Consider the following 24,653-nt stretch of genomic DNA (forward strand, 5'->3'; position numbering starts at 1 on the left):
TGCAATCACGCAAAAAACCCTGCAAAAGTCCAACACGTCTGATGCAAAAAACACTGAAGTCACACGACTTCGCCCACTATATCAGCACTCTGGTATATTCTGAAAGCAAAGCAAAAAGAGACCAATATAAAGGGGACAAAACAAACTTACATGCAGTAGCATATGGGCGGTGATTCTGCACAGGGATAGGGAATCTACATTGTGAGCTCCAGTGGGGACATCGATGATAATGTCTGTAAAGCGCTGTGGTATATAATGGTGCTATATAAGTGAGTACAATAAATACCTTATATACTCGTGTATAAGCCGGGTTTTTCAGCACATTTTTTTGCGCGCATGGAAGGAGGTTTTTTTTTATATATATATACTTTTCTCATGGGGGTCATGCATACAAGGATAGGGATGAGGAACCATGCATACAAGGATTGGGATGAGGAGGAATGCAGACAAGGACGGGGATGAGGAGCCATGCATACCAGGACAGGGATGAGGAGCTATGCATACAAGGATAGGGATGGAGCCATGCATATAAGGATGAGGAGCCATGCATATTAGGACAGGGATGAGGAACCATGCAGACAATGCATACCCAGCCTATACTTGAGTCAATATGTTTTTCCAATTTTTCGTGGCAAAATTAGGTGCCTCGGCTTATACTCGGGTCAATTTATACACAAGTATATAAGGTAAATATAATTGACAGGATCCAGCTATATGTGTCACCCCCTAATTGTATGTAGTGCTAGGGTAAGTTTGAGCAGTTGACTGGTATGAAGCCTGCAGCCAACAGATGACTATACAAGGTTCCCCCATCCTCTGTTGCCCGGCGTAGCTCCAAACTTTCCAGCAGAAACACTTATGGCACATTTTAAGCCCACATATGTAATTGACAGCACAGCATCCCATGTAAACAGGGAGTGTATATTGCCAACAACATGAAGCTGTATGAGACAGGACAATCATATTATCAATTGTTCTGTTCCTATCAGACATCCCTTCAACTCCACGGGAGGTTTCTGGCCTCCCTAACCTCTCCTGAGGACATCTGTTAGTCTGACAGATATACCACCCCAGTGAAAATGGAAGCAAATCAAAGACCTTCCCGTGTCACATATACTTCAGTGGCCCAGTCTGATCCCAATCAGAATAGAACATGCCCTGCTACTCACGGATCTCACTCGCGGAGCCATGATTTTTAATGGATGTGTGAATACATCCATTCTACTCTAGCGGTCTGAGTGCTGTTCGAAAAAAAAAAAAAAAATGTAATCCAGCCTTACATTTGTAGTGTTTTGTGCCTGTGACAATACTAGTGTCCAGTTAGAAGAACACAGTAAAAAGTTGCAGACTAGAAGAGCAGGAGAAAAAAACAAAAAGGGTGCACCAGGGAAGCCGAGATCTTCAGAAAAAGGTTGAAAAATTAAAAAAAAAAAAGTTTTATAAAATGTGACTGGTAATGCGGTTGTATAATTTCCAAAAGACACAACAGTGCTGGAAAACCCCTTTAGCTGAATACTACTTGATCTGAAAAGTATGTTCTTATTTACATTCTTTATGCCCAACCTCTTGGCATTGTTTAGACTTTGTACATTCATTTCCTTAAATCCACAGTTAAGTGTCCTCTTGCGCGAAACTGTGACTCCTAGATGAAGAGCACCGCTTACATAAAATACTCCTAATTTAATTTTTTATACCTCTAAATACTGTAGGTTAAAAAAGTTACATCTATGTCGGTGCTCTCCAACTTCTCCACTGTGGAAGCAAAAGGATCAGGCGTTTAAACTCAAACAACCCGATTCTCCTCCCAAACATTATCTGAGCCAATACCCGTTCGATGGTCTGCTGGTCAAGCCTAAATCGCTGTGCTCAGAGTACAATCTTAATCTAATGAGACAAACACACAGCAACAAATCACGCACCATTATGATAGATCGATAATCAATATATAGTGATAGCACATATTGGTGCAAAAAATAGGACCTATATATGAAGCTAATCACATATCAAAGCAAACACAAGAAGAAGAAAGAGCGATCAAAAAAGTCCACTTTTATTATAAAAATATAAATTTTATTATCTCATCAGAGAGAACATGAACATGGGAGAGACGCAAAGTGCATATGTGCATAGACAAAGAATATACCAAAAGGATACAGATAATACAGGGCATCAAAAAGTACTAAATATCTGAAAATCCATGTAAATAGTTACCGATTCCTTCAAAATACATATCAATACATGGTTACATCATGCAGTGTGCTGGCCCACATAAAGGTAAGTTTATAATGATAATAATATAGCTACCACCGCACAATTGATCTTACCTATGTAATAATAGCGATGCCCTGGGACCTGCACCCACCCCACTTTTTGATGCCCTGTATTATCTGTACCCTTTTGGTATATTCTTTGTCTATGCACTTTGTGTCTCTCCCATGTCCATGTTCTCTCTGATGAGATAATAAAATGTATATTTTTATAATAAAAGTGAGCTTTTTTGATCGCTCTTCCTTTTTGTGTTTAATCTTAATCTAATGTATACGTGAGGGGCCTTAAAAATCATACTCTAATAGAGAATACTCATTTAGTTTATCATAGACCTTTAGGCATTGCATCAACTATGACCTCACTGGTGGTTTCAGAGTTGAGCACTTTGGTACTACGTGGTAGCCGAATCAAAGCAATGCCAACTTCCTGATGTCTGCCGTGATCCTGTGCACCCATTCTGATAATTTGGCCCCCCGCAAAGTCATGACAAGGTCATGACGTGCATCGCATCGCACCACTACATGATTACGTAATGGGGTCTACTAATCAAAGGAGGTGCCCAAGATGCCAGAAGGCCGCCATGAGGTACCAAATCGTTCTGCACAACTTTACTAGCTGAACATCTTATTTGCATTCTCCTATGTTCAGAGTGCTTTTGATATCCCCATTCTCTGGCTTTTATTGGAAGCATTAAAGGGGTTGTCCATTAGGGTACAAGTATGCAGACTTGTGAATGCTCACATCATGGACACTGCACGCTGTGAGGATTCTCTGGAGACAGGAACGGGCATTCATGTGACTGCAGGTATGCAATCTGCATGCTTACAGCCACATTCCAACTAGACGTGTCCAACATTGCTCAATCCAGTTGCATTGAGTGAGGCTGCAAATGTCTAGTCGTCACGTTACTGCTTGTATGCAAATTGCATGCATATAGAGTGACTGCAGACTTGTACCCTAAAGCCGAACAACTCTTTTACGGGAGCATTAAACTTTCAGTCTATCCTATTTCTATTGAGCAGATAATAGGAACCTGTCTGCATGATCCCCCTCCCTTCACCATCCTCGAACTGTTTATGTGGTCATGTTGCTCTCTGAAAGGTAGTGTCATCCGTACCTTTTAATGATACCATCTATTGCTCCCTTAATTAAAGTAGTGATTTTTTTTTTTTTTTAGTAATATTCAAAAGAGGCTGAACTGCTCTGGGTGTGATCAGAGCACTTCACAAGCCTCCCTTCCACTATTCCCCACTCATTCTCATCTTCCTCTGCTTGACTGACAGATCGTGCTGACAGATTCATTCCATTTATGTATTATCTTCTTGGTGCCTGGGAGCAGCCTATCTTGTAGCTCATAGGATCATTTGGATTAATTTGTTGGATTAACTTCTTACAATAATAACACCAGTTGAAGCTTGATCCTGAATTTTAAATACATACGGTAAATATTTCAAGGGGGATTCCCATAATCACAATTTTCACCTATTGACAGGATTCACCGGACCACCACTGGGCCCCCGCCTATCATCAGTACAGAGGTACCAAATAACTAATTTAAGTTGCCCATCAGTCGCTGGTGCTCCACTCAGAGTCTATAGAACTAATAGATATGCCTTCAATAAGTAATAAGTTCTGCTTATTAGAAAAAAAAACTTTAATTTTAGCTATTAATTTTTTTTTTAAATAATTTCCCACATCTCCACACAACAATCTGATTTTTATTATTTGATTCTAATCTTAAAGGAGTTTTCCAGGACTTTTAACACTGACCGCCTACCCTTCTATGTTTGATCAGTGGGCATTGGACTCCCAGGACCCCAATAATCTTGATTAAAAAAGGACCAAAGCACTTTAGAGTGTTTGGAATCCCCATCATTGATAACAAGTACCACAGCTTGTTCCTTAAGGGCTTAAATGTGGTATTGGATGGGGTAGCAGTAACAGGTACAGAGACACATATATAGGTGAAATAAATATGGAACACGTCAGCAATTTTCTAAGTAAATAAATATTTAAAAAAAAAAAATTAAGTTATGTGTAATAATAAGAAATGACACAAGGAAAAAGTATTGAACACTAGAAGAAAAACACATGTAAAAAGCCATGGAAAGTCAAGACACCAGCTGAAATCTGACAGTATTTGGAAAGGAATCCTGCCACTTAGTGAAAAATCAGCTTGTTCAACGGATGGCCGATAAAAAGGTGTCTCATTACTCAGGTGCCACACAAGAAATATCTCATGATGCGTAAAATCAGTCAGCTGTCTCAAGACCTTTGCAACCTTATTGTTGCAAAACATACTGATGGCACTGAGGAAAAGCAAAATATCTGCTCACCTTCCAAAGCGTGGAGCATGAAGCACCTCGCACAAATGAAGCCAGAGCAGCTAAAGCAGGAACACCAAAGGTATGGAGGATTCAGCGAAGTGGATATATATATTTTGATGTAAAACTTGGCTATTATTAACCATGTAAAATATGCTCCAAAAACATTTTTTACATGGCTAATAAAAGCTAAGTTTTATATCAATGCATTTATATCTACTTCGCTGAATCCTCCTTACCTTTGGTGGTACTGATGGCATTGGTTACAGAAGAATTTCTAAACTACTGAAGGTTACAGTGAGCACTGTTGAGGCCATAAGCTGCAATTGGAAAGAACATTCTTTCACCATAAACCGGCCACGACTAGTTGCTTTTAAGCAGGTGCTGAGATGCAGTACGCAGGGATTGCAGAGCAGTGCGGTATAACAAAATTAATTAACAGTAAAGAGAATAGTAATCTCCTCGCAGGGAGTTAATAACCAGTGAACAAGAGTTAAGGAAATAGTAAGTTAATTCAAAAGTCTGAGGTTCAAACAGCACTTACCCGTATATACTCGAGTATAAGTCGATCCGAGTATAAGTCGACCCCCCTAAATTTGCCTCAAAAACCTGGGAAAACTTATTGACTCGAGTATAAGTCTAGGGTGGGAATTGCCGAAGATACTAGTAAATTTAATGCTGCACAACATACAGTATGCCCCCAAAATGCTGCACAGTGAATGCTGGCCCAAATAATGCTGCACAACATACAGTATGCCCCCAAAATGCTGCACAGTGAATGCTGGCCCAAATAATGCTGCACAACATACAGTATGCCCCCAAAATGCTGCACAGTGAATGCTGGCCCAAATAATGCTGTACAACATACAGTATGCCCCCAAAATGCTGCACAGTGAATGGTGGCCCAAATAACGCTGCACAACATATGCCCCCATAAATGCTGCACTGTGAATGGTGGCCCAAATACCGTAATGCTGCCCCCAAAGTGATAGGATTACTGGTAATCCTATCATGTTGCTGCCGCTGCCCCTGCTGGAATTTAAAAAAAAAAACACTATATACTCACCTACGTTGATGACAGCTGCTCCTGAGCGTCGCTGGCTCTTCAGTGACTCAGACAGAGGGCGCGTGCTTTCCACGTCATCGCGCCCCCTGCACGTCACTGCCGGAGGACGGGAGAGAGCGGCGCGCAGAGTTTTTGAACGCCGCCGCGGCCCTATCATCACCTGCCGCCGCCAGGACGCTGCAGGGGACTGCAGACGAACACCGGGGACCGCGGAGACGACTGGGACCGCGGAGATGACGGGGACCAGGTAAGTTGGCACCGTGACCCGAATATAAGTCGAGGGGGGTCTTTTTCAGCCCCAAAAGGGGGCTGAAAAACTCGACTTATACACTCACTGGCCACTTTATTAGGTACACCTGTCCAACTGTGTGTTAAGACTTAATTTCTAATCAGCCAATCACATGGCGGCAACTCAGTGCATTTAGGCATGTAGACATGGTCAAGACAATCTCCTGCAGTTCAAACCGAGCATCAGTATGGAGAAGAAAGGTGATTTGAGTGCCTTTGAACGTGGCATGATTGTTGGTGCCAGAAGGGCTGGTCTGAGTATTTCAGAAACTGCTGATCTACTGGGATTTTCACGCACAACCATCTCTAGGGTTTACAGAGAATGGTCCGAAAAAGAAAAAAATCCAGTGAGCGGCAGTTCTGTGGCCGGAAATGCCTTGTTGATGCCAGAGGTCAGAGGAGAATGGGCATACTGGTTCGAGCTGATAGAAAGGCAACAGTGACTCAAATTGCCACCCGTTACAACCAAGGTAGGCAGAAGAGCATCTCTGAACGCACAGTGCGTCGAACTTTGAGGCAGATGGGCTACAGCAGCAGAAGACCACACTGGGTACCACTCCTCTCAGCTAAGAACAGGCATCTGATGGCTACTTTCAGCAGGATAATGCGCCATGTCATAAAGCTCGAATCATCTCAGATTGGTTTCTTGAACATGACAATGAGTTCACTGTACTCAAATGGCCTCCTCAGTCACCAGATCTCAATCCAATAGAGCATCTTTGGGATGTGGTGGAACGGGAGATTCGCATCAGGGATGTGCAGCCGACAAATCTGCGCCAACTGTGTGATGCCATCATGTCAATATGGTCCAAAATCTCTGAGGAATGCTTCCAGCACCTTGTTGAATCTCTGCCACGAAGAATTGAGGCAGTTCTGAAGGCAAAAGGGGGTCCAACCCGTTACTAGCATGGTGTACCTAATAAAGTGGCCAGTGAGTGTACTCGAGTGTATACGGTATCTTAGCTCCTGCTGGTGCTCCCTGTTATGATTGGGTCACCGAGGAGGAAAGCAAGACAAAGCTAAGCCACAGAAAACTAGAGAGGTTGGTAACTAAGCGGATTGCAGACCCTTGAGCCTATCCACACAACTAGCAGTAGCCGTGGAGCGTACCTACGATGATTCTAGACGCCTCGACACAGCCGGAGAACTAAATAAGCCTAAAGCAAGAAAGGGGAAATCTAAACTGCCCCAGAGCAGACCCCAAAGGAATAGATAGCCCCTAAACATATATTGTCGGTGAGACAAGATGAAAACACAAATGCAGGTAGGAAAATAGAATGATCAAAAGATGGGGCCCAAACTAACTAGACAGGACAGGAAAGGAAAGACACTGTCTGCAATCATGCAAAAAACCCTGCAAAAAATGCCTAACACGTCTGATAGAAAAAATACTGAAGTCACTAGACTTCACCCACTTTATCAGCACTCTGGTATATTCTGAAAACAGAGCAAAGAGAGGCCAATCTAATAACTGGCAAAAACAAACTGGCACAAACAGTAACATACGGATGGAAATTCAGCACAGCCCCTGCCGGGGCTGGCTGACCACACAAAACTGAAATGGACAAAACCAAATCAAATGTGAACAATAGCAAAAGAACACTTAGCTTGAGCATGCAGGGACTGAGCTGGAAACTAAGACCTCAGGAGGCAGGAAAAAATCACCAGCAGGGATAGAGGGAGTCGGCTGTCTTAAATCCAGTCAGAACCTCCCAATGTCCAATCGTCGTCCTCATTATCAGGTGGCAGGCCTCTGTTAAATAGATCAGCTCCATTACCTCCTGTAACCACCAGAGGGAGCCCGGAAAGAGAACTCTCGACCCCTCTGTCAATACAACCATCTCCACTACCTTCACCAGCAACCAGAGGTAGGCCAGAAAGTGAATTCACAACAGCTCAGTAGTGAAGTCACCCCAAAGTGATGAGGGCATAATAATCCCCGTGTTTTCCCTGCAACAGAGACCCATTTAAAAATTGCGGTCAAGAAGGTCCGAAGAAAGAAGATTTCTACAGACATTTGATATTTCATTACCTGTTGGTCCAATGTTGTTTTTGTTTTGATTTTTTCCGTTTTAAGCACAGGATGTTATTTTTTACCAAAGCGGTTTTCTATTGGTAGCAAATAAATAAAATATATATATAAATGAGCAATGCAAATAATGAAAAATGGTATAGTTTAGTGGCAGGTTAATTAATTAAAGTGATTGAAACCAAGGGGTGGAATGTATACTATGAGTTATTTTTAATGGTTTCAACACTCCAATTAATTAATACCAACTATTGATATAGTTTCAATCAGTTATACTCAGCTCTTTGAACCTTCCTAGAAGGTCATTGAAACTTGTTTCAACGAGATGGTCAAATTGTCCAAGCAGAGCAAATAACTGGCTTACACTTATCTACCAACAAAGGACCTTCATTGCCATAATTAGATTATCTTGTGCTCCGAAGCCCCTCCTCCAGCTTGCTGTATTTTTGCTATGTGGCACACAGGATGCCCCCTCCTCCAGCTTCTTGTATTATATACTGGTTAAAACAGGTATTGAGGGGATGTGTTTATAGCCAATGGACAATAGACTTGTGACATCATTTCCCATATGGTGGGGCTGGACACACCTTTTAGCTGGACATTTTAAAAGAACTAGGCCACATGTTCTCTAGCTCTTGGCTCATGGAGGATGACTGGTCGACGTCTATCTGAATAATGTAACGTATGAATAATGCTTGTTTCTGATTAATGCATATGTATTTATAGTTTTATATTGTTTATTATTTAATCTTATCATTTATTAAGTAAATCATTTTAGTAAATTCAATTCTTGTGTGAGCATTTTCTTATTCATCACAATCCATTGGAACCCTTACAATACAAGCTCCCTAGTTCAAAGTCAGAGGGGAGTGGCGGTGTCGGCAACGGCCGATGTAGAGTCCTCTGTTGGGGTCTGGTATTAACGATCTCCAGTCTCCTGGTTTACCCTCTGAGCTCCCAGGCCATAAGCCTGCACAGCCAAGGTCAAAGAAGCTGCAGGAGTCTCTATAGCAAATATGGGCTGATGCGCGCTGGTCAGCAGAGGGAAGCGCACCTCAGTGTTTTGTAGCTGGCCCACACTACTCCGTAAGAGCGCTGCCTGACGCTTATTCGCCTCTGTCACAGTCATGCCGGAACGTGCACGTAAACGTGGATGAGGCCTGTCCCGGCTCCACTGTGCTGGATGCGTAATGCATTGCTCACCCCGCTTCACTCTCCCTGATGGCTGGAAACTGCCCCCTGCTTTGCGCGCTTTCAGCTCTGTGTTTTCCTTAAAGGGAACCTGTCACCTGTTTTGGCTGCTATAAGATGCGGCCACTGCCTTTCAGGGCTTATCTACAGCATTCTGTAATGCTGTAGATAAGCCCCGGGTTCCGACCTGAAAGATAAGAAATATAACTTTTATTTTACTCAATTTGGGGGGGGAGGGGTGATCTGTTTCGATGGGTGTTGCAGGTCCGGGTTCGGCGCCTCCCATCTTGTTGCGATCCCGCCCTCCTGTTGCTTCATCCCTCCCCGGCATCGCACTCCTGCGCAGGCGTACTTTTTGGCCATGTTGATGGCAGAGCAAAGTACTGCAGTGCAGAGGTGCTGGGGAAGATCAGAGAGGCTCAGCGCCTGCGCACTGCAGTACTTTGTTCTGCCTTCAACAGGGCAGATAAGTACGCCTGCGCAGGAGCGCGATGCCAGGGAGCGATGAAGCAAGCAGGAGGCCGGCGTCGCAAGAAGATGAGAGGCGCCGGACCCGGACCTGCGACACCCATCGGACTGGACCGCCCCGCCCAGGTGAGTATAATAAGTTATTTTTCTTATCTTTCAGGTCGGATCGGGGGCTTATCTACAGCATTATAGAATGCTGTAGATAAGCCCTGAAAGGCGATGGCCGCATCTTATAGCAGCCAAAACAGGTGACAGGTTCCCTTTAAACACGCCCCCTCTTCCCGGGTCATGGGGTTTGTCCGGTCCCCTATTCCTTTTCCCGGGCAACATGGGACGCAGCCTTGACAGTTCCAGACCCGCCTCAATGCAGGTACCCGCAGCCCGGTCTTTCTCCTTAGGGTGTGTGCAGACGCTGCGGATTAATCCGCACGGATTTTGCAAAAACCGCAGATAAACCGCAGGTCAAAAGACCTGCGGATTATCTGCGGTTTTGCCTGCGGTTTGGTCCTGCGGATTCACCATCTCCACAATGGTGGAGATAGGAACCCGCTGCGGATTCCGCAGAAAGAATTGACATGTCAATTCTTTCTGCGGTTTCAAAACCGCAGCAAATCCGCGTGGATTTTTCCGCAACGTCTACACAGCGTTTTTTTTTTACCATTCATTTGAATGGTACTGTACACCGCAGCTAAAACTGCTGCGGGTCCGCAGCGGCCAAAACCGCTGCGGAAGCGCAGCGGAATCCGCAGCGTGTGCACATACACTTACATGCTCTCCACAAGATGCCAAGGACCACCTGTGGAGAGCTACAGAAAGACCTGGAATCAGCAGGTATAAGTAATGCACTCAACCTCCTTGTCCTGTATCCATGCTCACCATGCAAGACTCCACTGCTGAACAAAAAGTATGTTCGAGCGTGTTTAAAGTTTGCTCAACAACATTTAGATAAGCCTGTAAAATACTGGGAGAATATAGTCTGGTCAGATGAGACTAAAATTGAACTTTTTAGATGCCATAATACACACTGTTTGGAGGCCAAAAGGCGCATATCACCCCATAAACACCATACCAAAAGTGAAGTTTGGAGGAAGGAACATCATGATGTGGGGCTGTCACTGGCAAACGTCACATAATTGAAGGAAGGAAGAATGGACAAATGTACCAATGAGGGTGGACATTTCAGCATGAAAATGACCCCAAACACTCTCAATTGGTGTCAGAGAAAATAAAGCTGCTAGAATGGCCCTGACAATCACCTGACCTGAATCCAATAGAAAATTTATGGAAGGAACTAAAGCTTAAACTTCATAGAGGAAGCCCACCTCCAGGATTTGAATAATGAGTCAAAATCACACTTAAGTAATGCCTGCGAATAGTTTCTCTATACAGAAGACATCTTGAAGCTGTCATCATTAACAAAGGCTTTCGTACAAAGTATTAATTAAATTTACGTGTGTTCAATACTTTTCACCGATGTAATTTCTCTTTATTATTAACTTAATTTATGAACATCTATGGTTTGATTTCTTTGCCTGTGTGGATTGGATGGGTTGTTATCAACATGTGGTGAGAATGTCATGTGAATATCACCTTTAGAATATATTTACTTAGAAAATTGGTGACGTGTTCAATAATTATTTCACCCGCTGTATGTACAGAGTTGTGTCTCGGGGGGTCCATTGCTCTTGTTCATACCCACAATATATTCCTCAGATAGCCATACGCATTATATCGCTGTCTGCCATACATTTCGTTCTGCTAATAGCCATCTCTCCTGACTTCTCCTCCATAAACATGCACACTTATCTCTGCTCAGCTTGTGTTCCTAATAGAAAAAGGGGATAAGCAGCTGCCAGACTTCTCAGGCGCCAACTTATCTTCTTAGAATATAAGAATCATAAATTCTGAAATCCATCTGCCCCATCCTTCTCTCTTGTGATGTCGCTCATGGCCCCCAATACATATCAGATGATTGTCTGGTCCTGCAGAAATTGGCAAGTTTTAGAATTTCATGACTACGGCTAGCCTTAGCCGTGACGTGACTCCTACTGGTGTGGACTGCCTCGAAGTAATGCCGCGTATGTTACATGTGTTCTTCCTGATTTATCTTTGTGTAATCATTGATTTTATAATGTTCTTTGCAAGTTGTTTGTTATACAGGTTGCTGAGCATCTAGGGGATTACCAGGAATGGTGGAACATGACATGTTCCTTATTACACCACACCCTACATCAGACCTGCACTGATACTGGGGAATCCCCGCGTGCTTTCCTGTGCGCACAGGGAACTTGTCTGGCTACTTTCTTTGTACCTGTCCTGTTCAGCTGCAGGGAGATTTATTCTCTTTTACCATTGCACTACATGACTATACCTTTTGTTTCTGTTTTTAAAGGGAACCTGTCAGCAGGATTGTGCACAGTAACTTACAGTGTCAGGTCGGCGCCGTTATACTGATTAGGCTACTTTCACACTTGCTTTTTTTTGCAGCGCGTTTTTCCCGCATAAAAACGCATGGAAAAAACGCATACAAACGCTGCGTTTTTTTCAAGCATTTTTATGCGCATGCATGAAAAAAAACGCAGCGTTTGTGTGCGTTTTTAGTGCGTTTTTACCGCGTTTGCGTTTTTTTCCAACATTAGTTGGCCTCACCAAAAAAATCAAGATAGGGTTAGGATTAACAATAACCCAAACCATGACTTTACTAACCGTAACCCTTAACCAAACCATACTAACCCTAACCCTTAACCAAACCATACTAACCCTAACCCTTAACCAAACCCTACTAACCCTAAACCCTAACTAACCCTTAACCAAACCATACTAACCCTAACCCCCCTTAACTAACCCTAACTCTAACCCAAACCCCAAATTTCCATTGTCTAACCAATGGTCAACAAAAAAACGCATGCGCAAAAAACGCATACATGAGCATGCCAATGCGCACCCATAGACTTACAATGGGTGTCTTGCTGTAAAAAAAAAAACGCATTGCGCGCATGCGTTTTTTTGAGGCAAGTCGGACACCCAAAAAATGCAACAGGATGCATTTTGTGCGCCCGAGCGCACACGACAAAAAAATGCATGCGTGTAAAAACGCATACAAACGCATGTGTATGCGCACATAAACGCATCCCATGCAAAATATAGGGAAAAAAGCGCATGCGTTTTTTAGCCCTAAAATACAGCACAAAAAAACGCAAGTGTGAAACCAGCCTTACAATGATGAAATCCGTCTTGTGGTTGTTGTTTAATCTTTATTTTCAGTTTTGAGTTAATGATATGCTCGTGCTCCAGATCTGCCAGTGGGGGGGTCTTCATATGGTGCGCTGATTAGCTATTCATAATGCAGACTGCAGACAGGTCACTGATCTCTCACTGACCTGCCCCTAGTTTACATAATGAATATTATATATTTATCTTGGGGAAAAAAAAACTTTCTGCAGGCAGGCGCCAGCAGCGGTGCTTGCACTGCAGCATATTTGCATATGTAATGGGTATATAATTAATTTGTTTGATGTTATGCTGAAATTGATAAAAAAAATGCGTGTGAAAATGGCGCTGGCCGCTCCTGCGCAGTAGCAGCAATCGGAGATCAGATAGCTGCTACTGCGCAGGCTCCGGCTCTGCGCCATCTTGCTAGAAAAAAAAAATTCTCCTCCAAGATGGCGCTGTATGTGCAATAGCAGCTATTGGATCACTGATAGCTGCTACTGTGCAGGCACGACCGGCGCCATTTTCAAACAGATTTTTTTTTAAATGAAGTTTAGCATAGCATCAAATGAATTATATGCACAGTACATTTTTTTGTACCCAAGATAAATATAATATTGAGAGATCAGTGACCTATCATAAGCCATCAGTATGAATACCTAATCAGAGCACCACATGAAGACATCCCCCCTACAGGTCACCCCGGAGCACGAGCATATCATTAACTCAAAACTGAAAATGAGGAATAAACAACAACCACAAGATGGATTTCTTCAACCAAGATATCATTGTAATCAGTATAACGGCGCCGACCTGACAATGTCTGTAGGTTACTGTACACAATCCTGCTTACAGGTTGTCGTTAATTAGTCCTGGTTTTAAGGGAATACTTTTTCTCTATGTGGAAACCATTAGCTGGTATAGGAAATCTTCGATACCAGGCAATGCTCCCAAAAAATACAGATTACTTGTCTGCACATGCACATGTCTTCTGGAGGAGCCTTTTGCTTCAAGAGGTTGTCCACTTTCAGAAAATCTCAGTCACCAGGTGTATATTGTTATATATACAGCTCTGGCAAAAATTAAGAGACCACTGCACAGTTGTCTAAAAATCAGCTTCTCTACATGTCTGACAGCCATTCCATTCCAGTGTCAGTTGAATTCCAACTGACACTCATTCTACTTAATGTGCTTCTGATTAGGTGATCACCTGAACCAAATCTTATTTAACGAGGGAAACCATAAAAATCCCTCCTGTGGTGTTCACAACCCTCTTGCAACAGGACAAGCTGGATGGCAAAACAAATGCTAGCAATATCCCAAAAGTAATAGGAATGAAAAAATAACTTTTAACTATGCCAAAGGAGTTGAAAAGAAAAGTCTTGAGTGAGGAAAAGAAGGGCTCAATTCTGGCTTTACTAGCAGAGGGATACAGTGAGCATCATGTTGCCTCCATCCTTAAAATTTCTAAGACAACAGTCCATTACAAGGTCAAGCAGCAGACGTTGAGAACAATTAAGCTACAGACCGGCAGAGAGCGAAAACGACTCGCCACTGACCTGGATGATCGCCATCTTATTCGACTGTCACTCAGCAACCACAAGATGACATCAAGTGACCTACAAAAGGAATGGCAAATGGCAGCTGGGGTGAAGTGCACGGCAAGAACAGTTCATAACAGGCTCCTAGAGGCAGGGCTCAAGTCATGTAAAGCTAGAAAAAAGACTTTCATCAATGAGAAGCGAAGGCTGAAGTTTGCCAACGACCATAAGGACTGGACCATAGAGGACTGATGAGTCTAATTTTCAGCTTTGCCCAACATCTTGTCGTCTATTGGTTAGACGGAGACCTAGAGAGGTGTACAAGCCACAGTGTCTTGCACCCACTGTTAAATTTGGTGGAAGATCAGTGATGATCTGGGGATGCTTCAGCAAGGCTGGAATTGGGCAAGCTAATCCGTATGAATCAAGCCGCATACAAGGTTATCCTGGAAAAACAATTGATTCCTTCTGCTGCAATGTTCCCGAACTCTGAGGACTGGTTTTTCCAGCAGGACAATGCTCCATGCCATGCAGCTAGGTCAGTCAATGTGTGGATGAAGGACCACCACATCAAATCCCTGTCATGGGCAGCCCAATTTCCAGACCTGAACCCCATTGAAAACCTCTGGAATGTAATCAAGAAGCAGATGGATAGTCACAAGCCATCAAACAAAGAAGAACTGCTTAAATTTTTGTACCAGGAGTGACATAAGGTCACCCAAAAGCAGTGTGAAAGACTGGTGGAAAGCATGCCAACACGCATGAAAGCTGTGATTAAAAATCATGGTTATTCCACAAAATGTTGATTTCTGAACTCTTCCTGAGTTAAAACATTAGTATTGTTGTTTCTAAATGATTATGAACTTGTTTTCTCAGCATTATTTGAGGTCTGCAAGCACTGCATTTTTTTGTTCTTTTGACCATTTCTCATTTTCTGAAAATAAATACAAAATTTAGTGCTTGCAAATTCGGAGACATGTTGTCAGTAGTTTATAGAATAAAAGAGCAATTTACATTTTACTCAAAAATATACCTATAAAGAGAAAAATCAAACAAACTGAAACATTTTGTAGTGGTCTCTGTATTTTTGCCATAGCTGTTTATAATAAATCTTTTTACTCATCCTCCCCATGTCCAGCACTACATCTCCACTGTTGCTCTTGGTACCTGACATTGGCTGCAGAACTGACATCACATCAACAGCACAGCATTCAGTGAGCTCAGCAGCACTGTCAGCATAGAGAGAGCAGCCCGCTCAGAGCCGCAGACGTTACTGATTGGCCGCAGCGCTGTTGACTTGACTTCACATTTGAAACCGAAGAATAGACTGGGTCAGCAGCAGAGAGCCGGTGCTGGACCAGGAGAAGAGTAAGCAGTACTTAGGTTTTTTGTTTGTTTGTTTTTCATAGATATCGCCGCATAAAGTTTTTTGTTTTTTTTTTAAATAGGTCAGCCCCTTTAAATAACCACTAATCAGATATATACAAGCCTTTCAATGCCATTTAACGGCCTGACCAAACTTCTACACTTATATTCGCACAGAACAATTGTTCACACCATAACAATTATTTTTGCTCTTTCATTTGATATTTGCCGGTCGGTTTAGTCGGCCAATAATTGGCGTCTAAATTGTCCATTAGTTATGTTGCAGGGCTTGTGCAGGAGTTGGCATTGACTAGTTGCCATCTAGTGGTGGAAGGTACACTAAGAGAGTTTCCCTTCCTCTAACTGATTTACATCCCTCTTTTTTTCTCTGCTTTTGCAGATGCCTACTTTTTTATTGATATGTGCATCGGGGTCTTAAACTGGATTATAATGGATAGTTTGCACATTTTTCATTATCTGAGTCAATAAAATTGATTATCCAGCACTTAAAGGTGTTCAGCAAAGCCATGTCACTCTGCTGCAGGTTGTTTAAAAAAAAAAAATTCTTTACTCGCCTTCCCTAGGTCCTGTATCGAGTCTCCGCCACTGCTTCCCAGTTCACTTCCCACCTGATTGGCCTGTGATTTCTACCCTAGATTTCTCTGAACTTGCACAACAGGGCTTCACAAAAAAGGTAGCATTTTATGAGCAGTTTAAGCACCCATCAAGACATGCAACTCCTCCCATATATAAAACATTCTCGCAAGTTCCCTTTCAAAAAGGATCTGCATAGGGTCAAAATTGGCCAGATTGCTCATATTTTTTTCCAAGTGCTCCCGAGTATTCTCTCTTTTGTTTCCTTAAAATTTGCCATACGGGTCCAGAGATATGGGTCATTTTATTTAAAGTAAACCGTTACCAAATGTTTGTGGCTCACAGGATCCTCTGGGGCGTGTCTTTAGGCTCTGCTTTATTATCCTGTGAGCACCGCCCCCTTGTTAAACACCTTAAAAAGTAGCACTAATAGAAAGACCCATATCTCCAGAACTGTATGGCAGATTTTAATAAAACAAAACATGGATTACTCAGAGGAGCAGTATGAATAAAATAATAGCAAAAACTGGTCACTTTTGACCTGGTGACAGGTCTTCTTTAATGGTCACCTTCATTGTCTTTCCCTCCATTACCTAAGTTTCAGATATGTATAATTTCAGCTATGGCCTAATTCTATTTTTTTTACATTCCAGTATAAGCAGAAGATCCCCTGACGTTGGTCTTTGGGAAGGCGCTAATTTAGTTAATTGCTGCATATATTTTATATATGTGTGTGTATAAAAGTGATCATATCTCTACATGGTTAATCAGGGCGATGCGTTATTTTCATGAAGGATAAAAGTTCCTATTTTTAGTGCTCATTCTGATGTATTTATTTCTATGAACTGGCATGCAAATTAGTAATATGGTGCTCACTGCTGCAACATTATAGGAACCTGTCCCATTGTACATGCAGTCTGGTCTGAGCACAAAATGATATACAGTGGCTTGCAAAAGTATTAACTCCCTTGGCTTTTTTCCCTATTTTGTTACATTACAACCTGTGTTCAATTAATTTTGTAATCTGATTTGTGTGTGTTTCATCAGCACTAAATAGTCTACTTCAGTACATATGTATTCACCCCCTTACCTATAAAGCCCCTAAAAATTCTGGGGCAAGCAATTACCTTCATGAGTCACATGCTTAATGGAAGAACGTCCCCTGTGTGCAATCTAAGTGTCCCATGTCTGTCAGTATATTCCCACCTTTTCTGAAAGGCTACAAAGGCTGCACCGCCATTAAGCAAGAGGCACTACTAACCAAACAACACCATGAAGACCAAGGAGATCTCCAAACGAGTCGAGGACAAAGTCTGTGAGAAGTACAAGTCAGGGTTGAGTTATAAAACACAAAAAAAAAAATATCCCAATCTCTCATGATTCCTCGAAGCACCATCAAATCCATTGTCGTCAAATGGAAAAAACATGGTGCCACAAAAAAAACCTGCCAAAAGAAGGCCACCCACCAAAACTCTGTCCAGGCAAGGAGCACATTAATCATAGGCAGCACAGAGACCAAAGGACTCCTGAAGGGGTTGCAGAGTTCCCAAGCAGAGACTAGAGTATCTGTCCATATGACCACAATAAGCTGTAGACTCCATAGAGGTGGCCTTTGTGAAGGGGTGGTCAGAAAAAAGCCTTTACTTACACACAGAAATTGTAATGCTTCTTTTGAGTTCGCCAAAAGACATGTATGAGACTCCCCAAATGTATGGAGAAAGGTGCTGTGGTCAGATGAGAACAAAATTTAACTTTTTGGCCACCAAGATAAACGCTATGTCTGGCGTCAAACCAACACAACTCATCACCCCAAGAACACCATCCTTACAGTGAAACCTGATGGCAGCATCATGCTGTGGGGTTATTTTTCGGCGGCTGGGAAAGGGAAAATGGTCCAAGTCAAGGAAAGATGGATGGTGCGATATACAGGTTTATTCTTGAGCAAAACCTGTTTCAGTTAGTGATTTGAGACTGAGACTGAGGTTCATCTTCCAACAAGACAATGACCCAAAGCATACTGCTAAAGCAACACTCGAGTGGTTTAAGGGGAAACATGTAAATGTTTTGGAGTGGCCTAGTCAAAGCCCAGACCTTAATCCAGTTGAGAATTTGTGGTCAGATTTGTAGATTGCTGTTCTCCAGAGGAAACCATCTAACTTGAAGGAGCTGGAGCAGTTTTGCCTGGAGGAATGGGCAAAAATCCCAGTGGAAAGCTCGCAAAGACTTATCCAAAGTGACTTGCAGCTGTATTAGCCACAAAAGAAGGTTCTACAATGTACTGACTTTAGGGGGGCAAATAGTTATGCACTATGAAGTTTTCAGTTATTTTGTCCTATTTGTTGTTTGCTTCACAATATATAGAAATATAGAAAACCAAATGTTCACAGTTGTAGGCATGTTCTTTACATGAACTGATGAAAACCCTAAAAAAACAGTGAAATTCCAGGTAGTGAGGTAGCAAAACATGACGAATGATAACAAGGGAGGGGGGAATACTTTTGCAAGCCACTGTATAGGGTTGTGGGAAAAGATTACGTTTAACTTGCTTTGTATTAATTGAAATCCCAAGTGTTCGTATGCTTAGGAGACCAGTCCTGGTCCTACTCAGTGATTGACAGTTATCTCTGCATGCTCAGTCATACAGGGAACTGTCAATCAATGAGTAGTTCAATGAATAAAATGCAAGTTTTACTTAAACATTTTTGCGGGAATTTTTTTTTATCATTCTGATCAGCTTCTCCGGCGCTATAACATCCTGCTTGCAGATCAGAGACCATTTTCAATATGACATATAATACTGCACATATTGCCTGACTGCAGGAAAGGTGATGGATGTTATAGCCACATGTCACGATTATGTTGTGTTTTGTCTTTGTAGGAATTGCAGGCATTTCTTAAATTTGTGGATTCTCAACCGCCCTATGATATCATGGTGGACGGACTAAACATTGCCTATCTCTGCAGAAGGAATACACTTTCAACTCCTGTAAGTAAAAAATAATTTACTGATTTATTCCAGTGTACAGCTGCAAAATTTAACGTTTTGATAGCATGAACTCAGCTTTGCACTTCTCGGTCCCAAAAATGGGGGTGATTGATCTCCATTGTGCTGTGTAAACAAATAACACTTCATTAGAAACTATTGTGAAACGTTAGCAAGGTGACACCGACATTGATGTAGAGAACATTGACTATAATAATCTCCTGAGAAAGGTTTTTGAATTTAATATTTCATGACTTTCTTCTCTGACCAACTGTCCTGGGAGAGGACAAGTACTCTCCTCAAGACATTAAAAAACTGGAGCAAAATTCAGAGAAGAACTACCAGGATGGTGAGCGGACTGCAAAGTATGTCCTACGAGGAAAGGTTAAAGGATCTGGGAATGTTTAGGATACAAAAAAGAAGGCTAAGGGTCCCGTCACACATAGCGATCTCGCTAGCGAGATTGCTGCTGAGTGACAAGTTTTGTGACACAACAGCGATCTCACCAGCGATATCGCTGTGTGTGACAGCGATCAGCGACCGGCCCCCCTGCCGGTATCGCTGATCGCTCTTGGAAAGCCCTGGACATTTCTTTGATCGCTGGTCTCCCGCTGGCCAGCACGCATCGCTGCGTGTGACAGGCGGGAGACAAGCGATCAGCTGGTAGCTAACGTACACATTGGGTATCTAAGGGACGTGCGTCACTTAGAAACCCGATGTGTACCTTAGTTACCAGCTCCCTGCATCAGCGCGTTGGTAACTAAAGTACACAGCGACGCCGCGCGCTAGGGTCGCTGGTGCTGATCGCTGGTTAAGGTGTCTGTTTGACAGCTCACCAGCGATCATGTAGCGACTCACCAGCGATCCTGACACGTTGATATCGTTGTCGGGATCGCTGGTGAGTCGCTATGTGTGACGGGGCCTTTAGAGGAGACTTAATAGCTGTCTACAAATATCTGAAGTTATGTCACAGTGTAAACGGATCATCATTATTCTTATTTACACATGGAAACACGAGAAGCAATGGAATGAAACTGAAAGGGAGAACATACAGATTAGATATTAGAATAAACTTTTTGACATTGAGAGTGATCAATGAGTGGAACAAGCTGCCACGGGAAGTGGTGAGTTATCCTTCAATGGAAGTATTCAAACAGAGGCTGGACAGACATCTGTCTGAGATGGTTTAGTGAATCCTGCATTGAGCAGGAGTTGGACACAATGACCCTGGAGGTCCCTTCCAACTCGAACGTTCTATGATTCTTGGCTCATGTGCTGGCTTTTTCTTGGAAACACTTTTGGGTTTTTCTGTGCTTATCATACATTTTATGTTGACTGCAAGTTGCTGAATTGTGACAATATACACACTGTCATGATTCCCCTCTATTTCCCGCTGGAGTGGTCGTCATTGCAAGTAGACGATTTGCCAACTTGCTTATCATCCACTTTTCTCAATAGAACATTGAGAGCCGCAGGTAAAGTTGCGAACCAACACGTTGCAAATCGCATGCTAGCAGTCACGTGATGATCACTTAAGATGGAAATAAAAGGGAATCGTGACAGTGTACATAATGCACACTGTCATTATTCTGCAACCTACAGTCACAAAGAGTGACTGCAGAAATGTATGTGGAGCCCCAAATCCCCTTTAAATGGAATCTGTCACCAGGATTTAGCCACCTAACCTGAGAGCAGCATCATGTAGAGACAGATACCTTGATTCCAGTGGGGTGTCACTTTTTTGGCTGCTTGCTTTAGTTTTGATAAAATCACAGTTTTATCAGCGGGAGATTATGACTATAGGACTAGTAAACCTGCAGCCATTTAGTCCTCCATATTCATGAGTTTTGTATAACCCCCACCTCCACCATTGACTGGCATCTTTCTGCTTATGCGCAGTGTACACAGAAAGCTGACAATCAGTGGTGTGGACGGGGTTATACTGAGCTCAATGTGGCACCCCAGAGTCCAGTTGCCACAGTGACATTGCCTCCCTCTAAGGGGTGATGCCATGCCTGGAGGCGGGGGGTCCCCATGCCAGGTAACACAGTGTACATGTCAATTCCTGCTCCAGGCTAGAAAGAGGAGCTTCCTTATAAATTCTGGCCAGCAGGTGGGGTTAGTGAGTCAGAAAGAAGTCAGCTGAGAGAGTAAACAGGAGAGTTGTCATGGAAACGGGAGCCAGTTGGAGCTCATGACAGGACAGTGAGAGAGAGTTGGCATTTGGTCTGTGGAGAGGGAAGGGACAGGAGCAAAGACAAGGGCTCTGGGTAACTAAAATTTCGTATAGCTGACCCCAGAACGGAGCGCTGGTAAAAAGGGATGTCAGAGTCCTTGGCTGGGCAGATGCTGTACTCCCTGACAGCCGAATCTGGAGGGCAGGGGATTGCAAGCTCCCTGGCCACGCCGAACACCTGAAGGCACGGCAGCAGACTCAGAGCCTGGGGCTGACAGTGAAAAGGACTGTACCCGTGATAAGGGCTCACGCTGTCAGTCATACAGGTTAGAAACCATCACGCAGGAGAGGGCCGCAGCTTAGGCCTGTTTCACACTTCCGTTTTTGTGTCCGCCAAACGGATCCGTTTCCGTTTTTTTGACGGAAACTGATGCAAACGGATCCGTTTTTTTAAAAACGGATCCGTTTTTTTGACGGATCCGCGGTAACCGTAATGGAAGTCTATGGGACAAAAAAAACGGATCCTGCAAAAAATGGCGGATCCGTTTTTTTACGGAAAACAACGGATTTTGACGGATTTGAAAAAACGGAAGTGTGAAACAGGCCTTAGCTACAAGCAGCAGAGACCCGAAAAGAGAGCGCAGAAGGAAGGTCCCCAACCCCACCTGGCAGGGTGGACCCCCTGAATGCCTCCAGGCGAGCCGGACTCAATCCATCATCTGTATGTGGTACCCCAGATTGCATCTACTTTCAAGTAAAAGGTAAAGAAAACTGCACCTCTCTGTGTCCTTCACTTATTCTCTGCACCCCAACGTTCACCACCATCTGAACACTCAAATATATTTGCCCTGGGCTGGGGCCCCGCTCTACTCGTGGGGAGCTGAACCATCTTTGCTGCGTCACCATCAGCCCCAGTGGACCAAAAACGCAGCGTCGGCCACCCATTGCCGAACACCACGGGTTGCGTCACGATTAAACACCACATAATTATTCTCTATTTCTATGACACAGCCAGGGCCACGGAAACGGATCACGGCCCCGTGACCTCCCCATAAACTGTCCTGTCCGATTCCGGGTACCCCACAGCCCTGGTGGGCGCGTCACTCAACATTCAGAGAACTGCTAGATCTGCAGCAGATCAAACAGGGATTGTATCAAAACTGCAGCAAGCAGCCGAGTAAGTGGCACATCGCTAAAATCAGGGTCTTTGTCCCAGATGAGGTAGCAAAAACCTGGTGAAAAATTCCCTGAAAGCAGTCAGATGTGGTTATTTTTGTAAGTCAGGAAATAGTTGCACCTTCCTGCCAGGTGTGCAGTTTTGCAGAGCCTGCATATTTATCATCTTGTTCTCCCTGCTCCATCCATTGTATGCATTTTTCTGATTTATTGTTATGAGAAGTTATGTCTCTGTAGCAACAGACAGCGGCGGAACCACATTCCAGGGTTTGTGTGTAATCCTCCCTTTATTATGTGACACACGTCATAGGCGAGAAGAGTCCGTACAATGGAGACTATGCCATGTAACTGTACTATTGACGTAAAAGCCAGGAGAGGGGAATCCCTACACATTATTATTTACTCACGCGTTTCAGCATGATGCATCTATACAGTGAAACTGTTTGCTTACCCTTTGTATTATTTAGGAATAGATTTATTAATTTTATTTAGTTTTTTTTCATAGTGCTGGTAGTAAAATATTAGTGTTAGTAATCAGCCAAAAATGTAGAAAAAAAAAACAATCGAGTCTTTTAATGCAGGAATGCTATATTTAAAGGAGGACAAACTTTTCAAAGAATACCCATAATACCCATGTGCCTTATCTATGGAGATTGTTTTACAAACTTCTCTATACAGAAGACTCGCAATTCTATAAAAAAAATAATGACATTTGTACCATACAAGGCTGTGCTGTATTGATTTCCCGAGTGCTCGTAAAACAAATCTTATCCATTTGGGGTTCAAAAGGCTTAGAAGAGTGGATTTTGCTCACACATTTCACATGATACGGATTTCCCAGCATCTATTTATATGGGTTTTACATTCCTGCCGTGGATATATTTTCATTTTGGTATTTTGTTTTTTTACTCCCCTTTATCCAAGAGCCATACCATACCTTATGGTATGATTGCATTTTTTTTTTTTTTAAAGTGTTATTATGGACTAAAAAATGCATTGCTGGTATTTTCAATTTATTCTCTTTATGCCGTTTATCGTATGGGTTAAATATTTTTATTTTTTGATACATCAAAGTTTTATAGATGCGTTGTTAACATATATTTTAATTTTATTTTTATTTTTTTTTTATGGTTAACAAGAAAAAGTGAGTGAGTGAAATTTTTTTTTCAATTTCTTTTTAGTCCCCTTGGGGACTTGAACCTGTGATCACCAGTCCTATACACTGCAGTACAAGTATTGCAGTTTATGAAGAAAATGTTATTTTACTATGAATCCCAGCCGAAGACTAGGCTTCACAAAAGGACTGAGATGGCAGCCATGGAGATCTTCATCAGGCTCCCAGCTGTCATGGTAACCCATTGGTACCCCGCTGTCACATTGCGGGGGGCTGATCGGTGTTAGTTCTGATGTGGTCAATGGACCCGGGTCCTTTGAATCTGTTGGCAATAACTCCTATTGACTCCTTTTAGAACGTGCACCTGAATCTTGTACACAGCAGTGAAGTGATTCTTGCTATTGTACAAACCAGCCAGTAAGAGTACTAAAATTGTCTTTATCTTTGTGGCTTTGGTCACATTACGTGTCACGACACAGCCTTTGGGTGTCCCGGGACCCGTCTCCTTCCCTGTCCCTAACACTGGGGGGCGCCTTAGCTCGCCCTATTCCCCAGCATACTTCTGAAGGTGAAGATGCCGGGGCCTCTGCCCCTGCCTTATCTCTTGAGTAAGCCCTCCATCTGTCCTCTTCCCTCACCCAGGGAAGAGGGGCGCTACTGTGCACCGTAGTACACCAACATGATGAGCAAAGCAACACAATCAAGGGTAAACTGAAAATACCAAGCATACAAAATATTCACTCACATATAACCGAGGAATGCATCGTGGCGTGAAGGTAGGGGAATAAACCAAAATAGAGAAGGATATGGAATTACCACGCATACAAACCAAGCAATAGTCACTAATGACTCCTTCATCT

At 42.9% G+C, this 24,653-nt stretch overlaps 1 protein-coding gene across 4 annotated transcripts in view; it reads left to right on the plus strand.

Moving 5' to 3' along the window:
- PRORP (protein only RNase P catalytic subunit) overlaps positions 1-24,653 on the plus strand; it is an 85,726-nt gene that overhangs the window by 36,873 nt on the left and 24,200 nt on the right. For 3 of the 4 annotated variants that reach the window (XR_012227963.1, XM_073565189.1, XM_073565187.1), the window contains exon 4: positions 19,223-19,330. The exons of the other annotated variant lie outside the window; for it this stretch is intronic. Coding sequence is in view for 2 of the 3 variants with exons in the window: in XM_073565189.1 (XP_073421290.1) it covers positions 19,223-19,330 (108 nt within the window). In the remaining variant the exon portion in view is untranslated. The remainder of the gene's footprint in view (positions 1-19,222; positions 19,331-24,653) is intronic. 4 annotated transcript variants of the gene reach the window in all.

The sequence above is a fragment of the Dendrobates tinctorius genome, unplaced genomic scaffold (genome assembly GCF_039654945.1).
Source record: "Dendrobates tinctorius isolate UK_male_01 unplaced genomic scaffold, ASM3965494v1 ptg000574l, whole genome shotgun sequence".
NCBI classification, from domain to species: domain Eukaryota; kingdom Metazoa; phylum Chordata; class Amphibia; order Anura; family Dendrobatidae; genus Dendrobates; species Dendrobates tinctorius.